Source organism: Lipophrys pholis (assembly GCF_963383615.2).
Source record: "Lipophrys pholis genome assembly, chromosome: 9".
In the NCBI taxonomy this organism is placed as follows: Eukaryota; Metazoa; Chordata; class Actinopteri; order Blenniiformes; family Blenniidae; genus Lipophrys; species Lipophrys pholis.
Genome location: NC_137639.1, coordinates 31,047,397 through 31,062,981, shown reverse-complemented (window position 1 = coordinate 31,062,981; position 15,585 = coordinate 31,047,397). Strand labels below are relative to the sequence as shown.

At 48.5% G+C, this 15,585-nt stretch overlaps 2 protein-coding genes across 4 annotated transcripts in view; both read left to right on the top strand.

Moving 5' to 3' along the window:
• The window catches only part of plin6 (perilipin 6), a 15,857-nt gene extending 3,453 nt beyond the window's left edge, over positions 1-12,404 (top strand). The window contains exons 5-9 of one of the 2 annotated variants that reach the window (XR_013935638.1): positions 1-52; positions 3,255-3,436; positions 9,702-9,968; positions 10,258-11,005; positions 11,071-12,404. The exon at positions 1-52 is cut by the window's left edge and continues 186 nt beyond it. Coding sequence is in view for 1 of the 2 variants with exons in the window: in XM_080471948.1 (XP_080328074.1) it covers positions 1-52; positions 3,255-3,436; positions 9,702-9,968; positions 10,258-10,671 (915 nt within the window). In the remaining variant the exon portion in view is untranslated. Of the gene's footprint in view, positions 53-3,254; positions 3,437-9,701; positions 9,969-10,257 lie in introns of both variants that reach the window. The other variant, XM_080471948.1, reaches the window with a different exon arrangement.
• Positions 12,405-13,166: 762 nt separating this feature from the next.
• On the top strand, positions 13,167-15,159 carry LOC308114780 (ras-like protein family member 11B). Of its 2 annotated transcripts, none has more exons than XM_080471946.1 (4): positions 13,167-13,310; positions 13,446-13,499; positions 13,660-13,736; positions 14,017-15,159. In XM_080471946.1, the coding sequence occupies exons 1-4, from the start codon at positions 13,217-13,219 to the stop codon at positions 14,422-14,424; spliced, it is 633 nt and encodes a 210-aa protein (XP_080328072.1). In that variant the 5' UTR covers positions 13,167-13,216; the 3' UTR covers positions 14,425-15,159. The 2 variants fall into 2 exon arrangements, with proteins under 2 accessions (XP_080328072.1, XP_080328073.1); XM_080471947.1 differs by having other exon boundaries at positions 13,174-13,301.
• The last annotated feature ends 426 nt before the right edge of the window (positions 15,160-15,585 follow it).

The window sequence follows — 15,585 nt, the reverse complement described above, 5'->3', positions numbered from 1 at the left end:
AGCCGCCTGGAGGACGCCACCGCCTACTACCTGCCCCTCCCACCAACACTGCGTGAGTACAGCAACGGAGTAGACTCAGAAAGTAACCGACCACCCAGCCAATCAGACAGCTCCATCAACCATGAAATTAAATATGCCAATTAGGTCCAAGCGGTACGCTCAGACAAACAAAGGACCGACTCTCAGCTTTAACCGTATGAATGATCAACTTCTGGTTCTAAAAACTCCACGAACCAAAACAGTCAATCGATATTCTCATCAAACAAGCAACCAACTGTTCAGTCAGCTCCACCAACCGACCAACAGACAGGTCAAACCGCCGACCAAACCATTTATTAACCAACTAACCCACGAATCCACCGACCAACTAAACCACCGACCAACTAAACAACTGAGCAACTAATCAACCGACCAACTAAACAACTGACCAACTAAACAACTGAGCAACTAATCAACCGACCAACTAAACAACCGACCAACTAAACAACTGACCAACTAAACAACTGAGCAACTAATCAACCGACCAACTAAACAACCGACCAACTAAACAACCGGCCAACTAAACAACTGAGCAACTAAACAACCGACCAACTAAACAACCGACCAACTAAACAACCGGCCAACTAAACAACCGACCAACTAAACAACTGAGCAACTGAGCAACTAATCAACCGACCAACTAAACAACCGACCAACTAAACAACCGGCCAACTAAACAACTGAGCAACTAAACCACCGACCAACTAAACAACCGACCAACTAATCAACCGACCAACTAAACAACCGACCAACTAAACAACCGACCAACTAATCAACCGACCAACTAAACAACTGAGCAACTAAACAACTGAGCAACTAAACCACCGACCAACTAAACAACCGACCAACTAATCAACTGACCAACTAAACAACTGAGCAACTAAACAACCGACCAACTAAACAACCGACCAACTAAACAACCGGCCAACTAAACAACTGAGCAACTAAACCACCGACCAACTAAACAACCGACCAACTAATCAACCGACCAACTAAACAACTGAGCAACTAAACAACCGACCAACTAAACAACCGGCCAACTAAACAACTGACCAACTAAACAACCGACCAACTAAACAACCGACCAACTAAACAACCGGCCAACTAAACAACCGACCAACTAAACAACTGACCAACAAAACAACCGACCAACAAAACAACCGACCAACTAAACAACCGACCAACTAAACAACCGACCAACTAAGCAACTGAGCAACTAAACAACGACCAACTAAACAACTGAGCAACTAAACAACGACCAACTAAACAACCGACCAACTAAACAACCGACGAACTAAACAACCAACCAACTAAACACCCGACCAACTAAACAACTGAGCAACTAAACAACCGACCAACTAAACAACCGACCAACTAACTAAGCAACCAACTAACTAAGCAACCAACTTCTCAGTCAGTTCCATCCACCAGTGAGAAACTGACTGGAAAACCAGTCATTTCTTCCTCCAACTACAACACCAGCCACATCTCTACTTCTATCAACCAATCAACCAACTTCACATTTAGACAATCAATCATACTGACTGATCGACTAACTGACCGACTAACTGACCGACTAACAGACCCACCAGTCCAGTAAACAACCAGCCATTTCAAACTCATTATTTATTATTTCTAAACATACAGTATTAATTCTGACAAACAAATAATCAACAATCAATCAATCCCTGATGTCGATCAACTGTCCAACAAAATAACCAACATGTTAGTCAGTCCCCGACCAACCAAACACGTTTTTATCAATACTACACTCATTCAGCATTTTCCAATGTTTGGCCACACAAACTACCAGCTGATCAACCAATCAGCCGCCTGAACGATCCAGGAGTTTAGCCCTGGGGACTGTGGGGCGTCTCTTTGCTGTTGATGCGCCGCGCGGCTGAACAGGAAGCTGAGCTTCATTAATGATTGAAATCCTCTCTGAGACGCGACGGCAGCTTCATTTCTGCTGCACTGACGACTTCAGGTGATCAAACATGTGAAATGAGAGCTGATGCTGAGGCCGTCCTTACAAAAGGTCCATCTCGGGGTTTTACTGGTAATTCTTCTGCATCTTCAGAGAATTTACAAAATCAGGGAGGAAACTATTTAAAAACCTGTCTCTTAACACCAAGCTTCATCATAACTGCTGGAGATAAACACTCTTTATAACTACGAAGGATTTCTATGTATCCGAAAGGTTGTAAGTATTTGCAAAAAAAAAAACAACAACTTTGTAACTCTAATAATTGATTTTGAGCTCCTGCAGGAAAATAACCTCACGTCTGAACTCTCTTCACAAGCAGTGAGAATGTGAAGCAGCAGAGGGCGCTGCAGACTCACTGCTCAGGTTCTTCTCTTCAGACTCTGACGTGTCTGACTGACTTCACTCACGTCAGGAGGAAGGAAGCTGAAACCTGCTGAACAGTGAGCAGCAGATGTGAACCTAAATATGACAAAAGAGTTCTCGATGTATTCCGAAGTGAGTTTTTAGTCACCCCTTCGTCCCTCCGTCCATCCGTCCGTCCATCCATCAGTCCGTCCATCCGTCCGTCCATATTCAATTCCTCTTGGACCACAGCGACAGCCGATGATGATGATGATGATAGAGGTGAAGAAGATGCTCACTGTTTTGAACCTTCCCATGTTCCTGTTGTCATTTAAACAAATCTCCAAAACGCAACCGGAGTTTTGTGTTTTCTCTTTAAATCGTCCAGAATCTCTCCAGAGAGTCCAGGACCGGCCCGAGGCCTCCTCCCAGTCTGGTAATGTGCTAAAGGGAGGCCACCAGGGGGCGTCCTAATCAGATGAACCTCCTCATTGTGTCGTTCCCTGATTAGTTTCTACTTTATTCAGTCTCCGTCCACACCAGCCAAAACAATCGTTTATCTCCTTATCGATCTAAAACAGTTTCCCGGCGTCCACCACTCTACTGAAAATAATATTATATAGGTCGAGAGGCGGGGCCAACCCGGCCAACCCGTTTAAATAAAAACTTTTCCAGGATCAGACAGAAACAATGGTTACATGAAACGGCGTTGCCTTGTGGGCGGGGCCTCAATGAAATCTGATATCAAATGCAAAAAGAAGTTGAAAAAAGAGCTGAACCAGCATTTTCAAAACGACCTCCTGCTGTCAGACGCTGAATTTCAAACACGTGAGAGGCGAGGCTATGCGACCCCTTCTCACGCCGTCCTGTGGTCTGTGTCCGTCAGGTCGGGAGTGGGAGATGAGGGTGCAGGAGTACGAGGACGAAGACGAGGACGACGAGCCCAGCCTGTGGACTCGCATCCGCAGCCTCCTGCTGACGCTCAGCCTGCAGTTCTACCACCGCATGAGCAAAGTGCGCGGGCAGCTGCAGCAAGCCGCTGGGACGCTGGGAGACGCCGCCACCAGGGTGAGAGGTCACACGGCTCAGGGTTCAAACTGCGGTCCCAGCTAAGGCGCGATGCCTCGCTGGAGGAGCGATCGCCGGGCGGCCCGAGGGTTCGAAAATAGATTCACAGGTTCAAGAAAACTGGATCATTTATACAACAAATTCAAGTAAAAACTGTAAACTTCCATTTGTCTTGGCTGTTAGTTCATACAGAAAAAGAGGCAAAAGGCTGGAAACCATTCCGCTCACACAAACGCACAAACTCCGACTATCAGTGTTTGTTGTATTTGTTCGTATTGATCCAGTTTGCTGAGATCAACTGATGATGAAAGTAAAAAAAAACATTTGTCACGATTTGGTGCCGTAGCCCAGACTTTTTGTGAACGTTTGATTTACAACACTGAATAAAATCTCCTCAAAACAAGCAGGAAACCGCTGATGGAGTTACTGCAGATTAAAAAAGTTACTAGTTACTCGGTAAAGTTCTTCTCTTAAATGGTCATATTCTGCAAAATCCTTTTCCTAAAGGTTCTCCAGCAGTACTAACCGTCCCCATACCTGGACTGACGTCCCAGAAGTGAAGACAGTCTGTCCTCTCTCTCCCTGGCTAGTTTCAGGTTTTAAAAAGTGTGTTGCTCCAACCAGCCAATCAGAAATCAAACCCTATATAGTGTCATCGGGGGTTTAGCCAATCCCAATCAAGGAAGGCCCTCCCTTTGACTCCTCCCACAATGAGGCAGCTCTGCTCTGGCACATGGCACCACGAGAGGAAGTACTTCCTCCTCTTCCCAAGATGGGCATGTGTGGGCGGAGCCAGTCCAGCTCACACAGACACAGCAGATTCTGAATGCAGCTCCTATGATCCAATATTCAAATGGACGAAATCATTGTGGTGTTAGCATTAGCATTAGCATTAGCTGTCAACACTCAGCAGAAGATCCATCAGCAAGTTTTCGACCAAGTTGGATTGTTTTTACGGTGACTGTCAAAATAAAACTACCAAGTTGGATTGTTTTTACGGTGACTGTCAAAATAAAACTACCAAGTTGGATTGTTATTACGGTGACTGTCAAAATAAAACTACTAAATTGGATTGTTATTACGGTGACTGTCAAAATAAGACTACCAAGTTGGATTTTTATTACAGTGACTGTCAAAATAAAACTACTAAATTGGATTGTTATTACGGTGACTGTCAAAATAAGACTACCAAGTTGGATTGTTATTACTGTGACTGTCAAAATAAAAGTACCAAGTCCAGGAGAGTAAGGACTGGGAGTCGCGACACCACGGAGGAATCTTACTGACTGGCTCTACTGAGCATGTGCAGAACGAGTTACTACGTCTACACGGAGACGGAGCGTTTTATTTATTTTTTTCAAAAGGTTCCACCGTGTGAGCCGTTTTCAAAAAGTCGTTTCCAGTGAGTCCGAGCATCGTTGTCGTGTAAACGGAACCCAAAGCAGAACAAAAGTTTTGTGTTTTAACTTGAAATCGTTGTCGCTTTCCACTATTGGATGATTTCACAGCAGAAGTATCCCAGATACAAAATCATCTGTTCCCAGTGTGAAGTTGTTCTGGAGGCTATTTTAGGAAGTACTGGACACTGAGTGTCCTGTGAGTTCTAAACGGAGACACGCTCTGAAAGTCGACTGTCCTCCACAAACAGATTTGATCAGTTTCCAGCCGTCCAAGGCGGCGGCGGCGGCAGAAATCTGATGTTCAGAGAAACAAACAATCAGGAGGCGACGTGAGGCAGCAGCTCCCTGAGGAACGCCGCTCTCTGCGAGCACCGGACGGAGGCCCAGTTTGCTCTGAACGAGGAGATCACGTCCGCACCAGTTATGAAAACCTCCACCAGTCTGAGTGCAGCTCACCGCTGGATTACAGCTGATTACATAACTTTTCTTGGTGGAATCAAAATGTGTTCCATTGTAACCGACAGTGACTCCCTGACTCACCGTACCGTTACCAAACAACGAAGCAACATGATGACCCGCGATATGTAAAATACAGATTCTGTATTTTTTTGTCCGTCACAGACGGAAGGTAACAGCGGAGGGGGAATCATGGAGAAATCTTTGCAGTTGGTTCTGAGGTTCGTTCAAGCCAAACTGATCTTTTCTCTTCCCGTCCACACGGCACCATAGAAATGACTCAAGATGATGTAGTGCACATGCCAGGCCTGTAGGTGGCGCCGCAACGCCGCCACAGAAATCCACCGGAAACAGAGAAGAAGACACAGAGTATGAAAAAACCGTAGAAATTCACAAATCCACCATGTGTCCTTATTAAAGCGACGAGCATCAGCAGCTCCTGCAGCGCCACCTGGAGCAGGTCGTCCGCCATGTTGGGGTTGTTAAGTGACGTCACGGAGAGGGAGGCGGGGTTATAGGTCGAGAGGCGGGGCCACGACATTGTTTTCAGCTAATGTGCGTCTTGTCCGTCCAGGACCGTGTTGTAACTGTAATGTTTCTCATTATTATTCTTTTTTCTTATACCTATGCGTCATTGAGCCCGATAATGACTCCCTAAACACTCAAATGTTCACCAAATTTGGCACGTCCATCAAGACTGGCGCAAAATTTAAGAAATTGTAGAAATCAGCCCCCAGAGTGCCAGAATGTGCTCTCTAGCGCCCCCTAGATACAACTGAAGCGGCCAACGCGGTGTGTAGGAATGTCGTAGCAAAATCATATTTTTTTTATTTCTTCATTTTAAAAAGATGAAAAACTTCAAACCAGTAATGGAAAAAAAAAACCACTTTCTTGGCAGTGATGCTGGTGTGAAATAACCCACTGCCATGAGTCGGGTGTGTGTGAGTCCAGACTGAGGAACTGATAGCGGCTCCCTGAGGACCGCTGCCCCGGGGCAGTTAATCTGCCCCATCACAGTAATCGGCCCCATCAGAGGCGGCTTACGTGCTGCTCGCCGCGCCGCAGCGCTCATTCAGTCTGCACATCGCCACCGCACACAGCAGCTTTAGCTAATGCTAACCGCTGCTCCAGCCTGTTTACGTTTGTTCTACAGTGGAAAATAAGTTTCTCCTCACAAACTGACAATTAGATTTAGATTTCTAACTGAAAAGAGCTTTAAAATAGTGGGAAAAAACCCACAGTGCCACTTATCAAAGAGCCAAAATGGTTAAAACAGCTATAAAATGTGACGTGCTGGAAAAGAAAGTTGAAAACTCAAACAAAACAAACAAAAACAGCTGAAAATGTAATGAAATGTTTACCAACCTAATTTAGAATTGAAACTTCATGAACTTCAACTTATAAACGAAACATAAGATACGGTTCATGTTTATATAATCAAAACTTTAAATCCGTCTGCTTCAGTTTAAAGGTTAATTAATTCAGGTTGCAGAGCGCTGACTCCGTCCTGCTCACTGTTAGCTTTAGCATGAAAAAAAGGCTAATCCAGCGTTAGCCTCGGCTGCTGCTTGGCTCGGATAACAGCTTCAGTTGAGGCTAATGCTAACTGCTGTTGCTCTTTTCATCGGCACAACAGCTGGAAAGTTGCTACTTCGGTTCTGCTCACCGTTTAGCTTTAGCATTAGCATTACTCAGAGCTGTTTATCAATGGAGACAATCGCTTTAGCTAAGGCTAACAGTTGCTCAGTGACCTGATTGCTATTGTTCTAAATTTGAAAAATAGTTCCTCTTTTTATAAACTGAAAATTTGATTTAGCGTTAGCTTCAGCTAATCCTTAGTGAGGACCACTGTTTTCGTTATTGCGAATGCTAATGGTTGCTCTATGGGGTTATTATTTCTGACGTTTGTGTTAGTTAACGCTCAGTGTTGCTCAGTGACCTGGTTGCTATTGTTCTACAGTAGAAAAAAATGCTTCTCTTCACCGTCTGAGAATTAGCTTTAGCATTAGCCACAACGGCTCGTCGACACAAACGTTTTCCTCTTCTTTCATTCTTCACCTTGTTCCGTTGCAGGTTTTAAAGATTTACGTTGTATTTTTGGGTGAAGTCTGGCTTCAGGGTTTTCCTGAGATGAACGTGATTGGTTGAGCCAGATCAGTCGACCAATCAGAAATGAGGTCTTCTGCTGGGAAACTCTGCGCTCCCGTCAGGTATTTGGGTCAAACTGAGAGAGCAGCCGGCCGCGACCTCTGACCTGCTGACAGCCCGCCAGGTTCACACGTGATGACACACACACACACACACACACACACACACACACACACACACACACACACACACACACACACACACACACACACACACACACGTGCGGCGGCGGGCTAACGAGGCGGCTGATTGGTGTTGACACGACGACGCGCTCAGCGGCTCACCTGCAGCGCCGCGTCCTCGTTAGTCTGAGAGAAAACAGAAATAATCATTCACTCCTCGTGTTTTTGTCAACGTGAGTCGTGAAACGGGGAAGGAGAGTAGGAGAGGAGGAGAGGAGGAGAGAAGGAGAGGAGGAGAGGAGGAATGTAAAGAAAGGAGGATGAAGGCAGGGGGAAAGAAAATCCTCGTTTACGCGACGTTTCCGGTTTCAGTTTCAGAAAAGTTTTACATTTATGTTTTGAAAACGACGTCCGTCTCCGTGTAAACAGCAGAAACACTGAAAATGATGCTGTTTTCATGTTGGGCCACTAGTTGATGCTGTTGTTTGTTTTTGTAATGAAACCACACACACACGCGCGCGCGCTGTTACCGCGTTCCATTGATTCTGAGTCGAAGGATTAAAAAGGCTCCGCCCACACGACAACGTTGTTTCATGTCACCGTCGTTTTTTGTCCGATCGTCCTCACGACGCGGCGTTTTAGGAGCCTGGAGACGAGTTCCAGAGTGGAGGAAGTAGAAAACGCCGCCTCAGCTTTGACTTGTGGACAAACATTAGCTGAACATTACCCGCCTCTCGACCTATAACCCCGCCCCCCTCTCCGGCGGACCACCTGCTTCGTGTCTTCTTTGTTTGTGCTGTATTTTTGTGGCAGCGTGACAGCGCCACCTACAGGCCTGGCAGATGGACTGCATCGTTTTGAGCAGTTTTCATGATGCCGTGTGGACGGGAAACTTTTGGAGAACGACGAGGAGAAAGTAGTGGCTTGCTCGTCGGGAGTTTGCTGGTTCGATCCCCAAGGCAGACGTGTTACCACCGTGGCTCCCTGACCTTTGACCTCCACCAGCCCCCCAGAGCACCGCCATGTGGCTGACCTCCGATGGCTCAAGTCAGAGGATTCATTAAAGAATCATTAGTTTCAAAAAGTTGCATTTTCCCCCAGTTTCCATGGTGACCTAGTCTGAGTGTTTTCGGGTAGTCTTCCTCCTCCTCCTCCTCCTCCTCCTCCTCCTCCTCCTCCTCCTCACGTGCCACTCCTCCTGCCAGCTCGGCCTGCTTTGTGTTCTGCTGTGAACGGCCGGCGGCTGCCAGCTGGACCAGAACAAGAGTTCCCTGTCTCCTTCTCTGTGGACGTGAGGGGAACCGGAGTGGAGGAGTGGGCGGGGCCGAGCTCCTTCACGCTCCGTCTCCTCCAAATCGAGGTCATTTCTCGCCACTGCTCTCGTCGCTCTGCGGCAGAACTCTTCTGTCCCAGCTCAACGTGAGGTCCTCAAACGCCCCGTCTTCATCTCGCCGTTCAAAACAGAAGAAGAGATGAAAGGGTCTAAAAGCACGAGGAGAGGAGAGGAGGAGGAACAAACAACTATGGAGAAAACAGACCTTCCTGATGAAAAGGGTCAAAGGTCGTGGCCACGACAGCTGAAAATCTGATGGTTCACCATGAAACAGGAAGTGTTGTGTGACTCTGCTCTACAAGCTGCAATGGGCCTAAAACTTTCCATGTTTGATCAAAGACCTCATCACATCCATGTGCTCATATCCATCCACAGACATAGCGCCACCTGCTGGCAACAGGAAAGACCATGTTTTACATTTTTCTGTGTTATTAACTACTTGACCGTATTTACTTTAGATGTAATGTGAGTGTAGAATATGTTGATGATGACTCACAGTGAAAATTGTGGCTTGTTATCAAGTGGGCGTGTCCAAAGTGACCTCTGAACTTTGATGTGTCGGGTCTGACGGGCCCACAGGTCCTGCAGTGAAGCTGCAGGCTCACACTGGTGCCCCGCTGACGAATCTGACACCGGGTGACAAGAGGTTCTGCTGACGGAGGGGGAGGGGGAGGGGGGATCTCCACCGACAGCGAATCAGAAATTAGAATTAATTTCTTTTTTGCTCTTTCATCACCTTTCATTCACCTCAGGACCGGTTCAACGCTGCTTGCAGCTTTAATTCTTCAGTTTCTCTTCCTCTGCAGGTGGGACTGAGTCAGATCCTGCAGCAGGTGGGCGACCTGCTGCAATACCTGCAGGGCCTGCTAGTGGCGCTGGTGTACCAGGCGGAGAGCGTCCGCGAGGCCTCCTTCAGCAGGGTGAGCACTCAGGCCGCCATGTTGTCCGAGCTGCGTGCGGTGCGTCAGGTCCGAGAGCTGCCGGTTCAAATCCAGCAGCTGCTGGGCGACCTGCAGGAGCTCTCCAAGATGCTGCTGCAGCTGGTGGTCAACGCCACGCCACTCTACAACATGGTGAGAGGAAATATATCCCACATATATACAAAATACATGACCCAGTCAAACCTGACATATATAGAAAATATACCTGGAAACAGGAGTAATAAAACAAATGTGATATATAGCAAAGATATAGCTGCAAAAGGACTGAAAGCTCAAACAGGATTTACGCTGTGGGATGAATCCCGAACACACAGGAAGAGCATGCAGGCTCCAGGTAGGAAGGACTGGACTCGAACCGGGGACAGCCGGGGACAGTGTCGCAGCGAGGGGGAGTACTAACCACTGCACGCCTGTGTTTCAGGTGCAGCAGCCCACAGCTCAGGAGGTGGAGGACTTCCTGAACCAGGAGGACTTCAGCTCCGAGAGCTCGTCCCGCCGCAGCTCGGCCAGCAGCCTCTTCCTGAAGGCGATGGACGGCCGTCCTCGCCGCCGCCGCAGCCTGTACTCCCGCGCCGCCCGAGGCTCCGGGGGGCCCCAGGGAGCCCACAGCCCCGACCCCCCTAACGGCCGCCGCCGCTCCAGCCTGAAGGATTCCCCGGGGATGGAGAGCCTGGCGCTCCCTTCCGAAGCCGCCGTGCTCCGCCGGCCGTCCGCCACCGAGCTGCTGCTCACGCCGCTCAAACAGTTCGTCGCTCAGAGCCAGAAGGCCTTCGAGTACCTCAGCCCCAACTCCGCCGAGGAGCCCGCCGTCACCGTGGAAACGGACGAGTCCTAGGCTCCACGCCAGAGTCCGACCCCGAGCTTGTACCCCTCCCTCCGCCTCCGCCTCCATCTTCAGCTCTGCCTTCGCCTTCGCCTTCGCCTTCGCCTTCGCCTTCGCCTTCGCCTCCGCCTACCAACCGATCGCTGCCCCCCGCCTCGCCCCGCCACCATCAGACGGCGCTGCCTCAGCTGCTGCTGCTCTGTGCGTTTGTGTTCAGCAACCGAGCCGTCGGCCGAGTCTCGCTCCACCGCTGACGCTCAGATTGAGCCGCTCGCTCCACCGGTGACGCTCAGATTGAGCCGCTCGCTCCATCGCTGACGCTCAGATTGAGCCGCTCGCTCCACCAGTGACGCTCAGATTGAGCCGCTCGCTCCATCGCTGACGCTCAGATTGAGCCGCTCGCTCCACCAGTGACGCTCAGATTGAGCCGCTCGCTCCACCAGTGACGCTCAGATTGAGCCGCTCGCTCCATCGCTGACGCTCAGATTGAGCCGCTCGCTCCACCAGTGACGCTCAGATTGAGCCGCTCGCTCCACCAGTGACGCTCAGATTGAGCTGTCCTGGGCGCAGAAGAGTTGTCATAGTTTCTTGCTGGTCTTTTCACCCTCCGTGACTCCGATCGACTAAAGCAGGTTTTATCTCGTTGAACTAGTTTGTGTAAACATACAGTACTGCATCATCTGCATATTGTCGTGCCTCTACATGATTTAAATAAAAGCAGGCCCAGGACAGATCTCTGTGGCACACCGTCTAGAACGCGGTTAATTCCTGATATGTATCGTTAAATGTAACACATGGAGGCTACATACTGAACCTGCTGCTCGTAGCATGTAGCATGTAGCATCGCTGGTGTGTTAGCCCGAAGGTCATTAGCATGTAGCATCGCTGGCGTGTTAGCCTGAAGGTCTTTAGCATGTAGCATAGCTAGTGTGTTAGCCTGAAGGTCTTTAGCAGTTATACTACTAAGCGACATCGGGCTAACTCTGCTGTTGATGAAGTTGCTGGTGATGAAGTTGCTGGTGATGAAGTTGCTGGTGATGTACAAACTATCTTTCTCCTCCTCTTGATATTTTGTCAGAAGATAATTTAGTCTGTTTTACTTTAGTTGTTCTCATTAATATTAAAGAATCTCAAACCTTCGACGAGAGTAGTCCGTGCAGTAACACTGGTATTGGTATCAGTATCTGTGCATCCTGAATATTGTTACACGTCAAATGTACATTTTCCTAAAAGCCTACGTCACATTTATGTTGCATTTTAAGGCCTTATTCAATCACAAAGCTTTTTTCATGGCTCAAAAGGCTGTTTGATAAAGTTTGATCCTCTTGTTTTCTGAATAGTTCTTTCTCTCCTTCACACACCGGAGCTCAAGATGAAAGGTCGGATGACAAATAGCAAAAACTCGTCGGGGTATATTTCACATTAAAAGTTCCGCTTCTTTTTTCCAAATCTCCAGAAGGAGGCTGTGCTGGGTTGACGTCGACTCGCTCCTCAGTAGAAACATGATTAAAGCTCGAAAAAGCAACATTTCACGACGTCAGGCTGCAGTTGAAGTACTCTGTAAAGTACAGTCGGGTAGTGACGGCGTTGCCACGGTGACGGAGGCTTGTTTTGGTTCCTGGCTTGATGATGGTTAAAGGAAAGTTGATCTCCTAATCCTTTGGTTTGATGGAGCGTCTGATCTGTAAATGCTTGAATCATCTGTTTTTTTTCGATGTTTCTGCTGCAATAAAGCTTCTCCAACGCCCCGTTTCAAAACCCATTTCTGTTTTTCTTTTTCCTTTTCCTCTTAAAGAATAAACTAGCATGAATACTAGTAATGTGAAAACGCATAATTTTTGTGTTGTAAAAGTTTTGTGTTTTCACGGCAACATTATGGAAACGATGTAGTTAGAATGCCCGGCCACTAGTAGGTGCTGTGTTTACCTTCACCAATGAAAGCTGGGCGAGAAGGTTATGTTTTTGGCTGCGTGTACTTCTTGATTTTTTTATTAGTTTGTATGTGTGTATTTTACCACCATTTCACAAAAACTACTCAAGGAAAAGTTGTTTTTGCATAAATGTCAAGATAACTGTAAAGTTGTATTTTATTTTACACACAGCCAAGTCACATTATTTTATATTTACAGTTTGAAAATATCTAATGGTACATAACTGTAGTGTAATTTGTAAAAACACAGTCGCTTTAGAAACTTTTGTTTCTCCCGTGATGATGAAATCCTGCCAGCAGTCGTGTCCATGCAAAACCTTCGTAACGTTTTAGGGTTTTTATTTACAGGCAGCAACTTTATGAAAACGCTCAAACTAGACGGGCGTAAACAAAACTTTATGAATGCTTGAGGTTCGTCTCCTTGTTGATGGCTGACACACACACACACACACACACACACACACACACACACACACACACACACACACACACACACACACACACACACACACACACACACGGCGCCTCAGAAGCCCCGCCCACCCCGGGATGTATAAACGGAGCAGCGCAGCAGCCTGAGAGCAGAAGCTCTAAGTTCCTACGTCCAGTGAAGGCAGCATCGTCCTGATGGTGGTGGAGGAGAAGAGCAGGATGGAGGCCAGCGAGCAGAGGGTGGAGGTCAACGTCCTGCTGCTGGGGGCGCACAACGTGGGCAAGTCCGGTCAGTAGCAACCTTCTGCGTAAATTCGTCTCTCCTGCTTTACGATCTGACAGTCGGTTTATTCTGAAAATCTCTGCAAGCAGTTTCCTGTGTGATTGAATATGAGAACTTCTCTGAATTGAAGTTTCCCTGCAGCTCTGGCCGTCAGGTTCCTGACCAGGAGGTTCATCGGCGAGTACGGAGACGTTGGTGAGTGAAGCTCTTCTTCTGCTGTGCCGCAGTGACGCCACGGTGTGGCGCGCCGCCGCGGCAGTGACGCCACGGTGTGGCGCGCCGCCGCGGCAGTGACGTCACGGTGTGGCGCGCCGCCGCGGCAGTGACGTCACAGTAACACTGTGTCTCTGTTTAGAGTCCGTTTACAGCCGGGTGGACCGGGTCAAAGGTCAGGAGGTCGTCTTCAACATCTGGGACTCGCAGTACACACAGGTAACTATATGCTCACAGTAGAGTACAGAGTCCCCAGTACAGACAGGAGTAATCAGTATTTGCGTGGAATAACTACAGTAGAGTAATCAGAGTACTGACATGAGTAATCGGAGTACGGAAGCCAGACCTCCAGAATAATGAGACTACATAGTAGAGGTCTGACCTCCAGAGTAATCAGATTACTGAGGTGTGTCCAGCTCCCAGAGAAGAGCCTCTGGTGTAATGAGACTACATGCATTACAGTGTAATCAGATTACTGAGTACCTCCGTGTGTGTCCAGCTCCCAGAGAAGAGCCAGTCGGGGGTCAAGCAGCTGCAGTGGGCCGATGGAGTGATTCTGGTCTACGACATCTGTGACCGCAGCAGCTTCCAGCTCGTCCGCCAGCAGCTGCAGCAGATCCGCCGCCGCAGGAAGTGGCCGTCGGCGCCGGTCGTCATCGTGGGGAACAAGCGGGACCTGCGGCGCCACCGCAGCGTGTCGGGGGAGGAGGGCCGGCTGCTGGCGCTGGCGCAGTGCTGCGGTTTCTTTGAGGTGTCGGCGGCGGAGACGTACCACGGCGCGCTGCTGGTGTTCCACCGCCTGGTCGACATGGTCGCCGAGAGCCGCGCCCTCAGGAAGAGCTCGGCCGGCGTCCGCGGGATCGTCCGCAGCGTGTCGGCGGTGTTCGCCAGGAAACGGGCGGCATGAACGCCCAAAGACTGTTTGTAGGAATTCTGGCGAGGTGACGCCGGTCTGAAGATGTCGAAGGTCCGAGACGAGGCGGACCGAGGCGGGATGAGACCAGGGCTGGTCGGTTAGTCAGTGGGTTGGTTGGTTGGTTGGTTGGTTGGTTGGTTGGTTTAGTTGTACGATTGGTTGGTTGTTCAGTCGTTGTGTTTCGGGTCAAGTTGGTCAGAGAAAAGTTTCCGCAGTGATTTGATGGAGTGATGACGGGTGGTTGAAACTGACTGGAGGATCGCTTGTCGGCGGTTTTTCCACCACAGAAGAAGAAGTGAAGAGTTTGGCTCCCCAGAGGTTGAACCTTGGCTCACCGTCTATCTCCTGACTGATCTCCACCAGCGGTTCAGTTCCAGTCTTAAGATCAGGAACCGATGATGTGATCATTTCCTCAGAGGATGAACCTTCACCAGCCTGCCGATCGTCACACGTTCATCAGAAGAGTCGCGTTTTGAAGACGATTAAAATAATGTAATACTCCAGAGGTTCATGTTCCCCAGAGGGAGACTCTCTGTGGTTCCTGTGTTTGGTTGAACTGTGAGACTCTCAAGAGGTTCTGGACTGGTTTGCAGACGTTCATGGTCCTCAGAAGAAATGTTTTAATAAATTGTCTTTTCATACTTCTTCATGTCGACGTTTCATTTTTACTTTCGCCAATGAGAAAGTTATGTTTACCAACATTTTAATAAAAAAACTGCTCTCCTGAAAGCTTCAGGGTTTATTTCGTCATCAAGGACCGTCGGTCAGATTCTGGGACGTCAACGACTCAACGTCTCCTAATAAAACTGCCCCGTACAAAGTGGATGAGGGAGGCACCTCATGGAGATTAGCATCTGTCGCCATGGAGACGCTCTGTTTCTCACAGTGGTGTCGCTACCTGACAGGCTAGTTAGCATCAATATAAGCTAATGCTAACATGCTAGCAATAAATGTGGTGTTGGTGAACGTCTGTGCGCTACCGAGTGTCGCGCCAGTTAATTTTATTTTTTTATTTTTGAAATCTTCATCTTCCTCCTCCCTCGCCCCGCTCTGTGTGTGTGTGTGTGTGTGTGTGTGTGTGTGTGTGTGTGTGTGTGTGTGTGTGTGTGTGTGTGTGTGTGTGTGTGTGTGTGTGTGTGTGTGTGTGTGTGT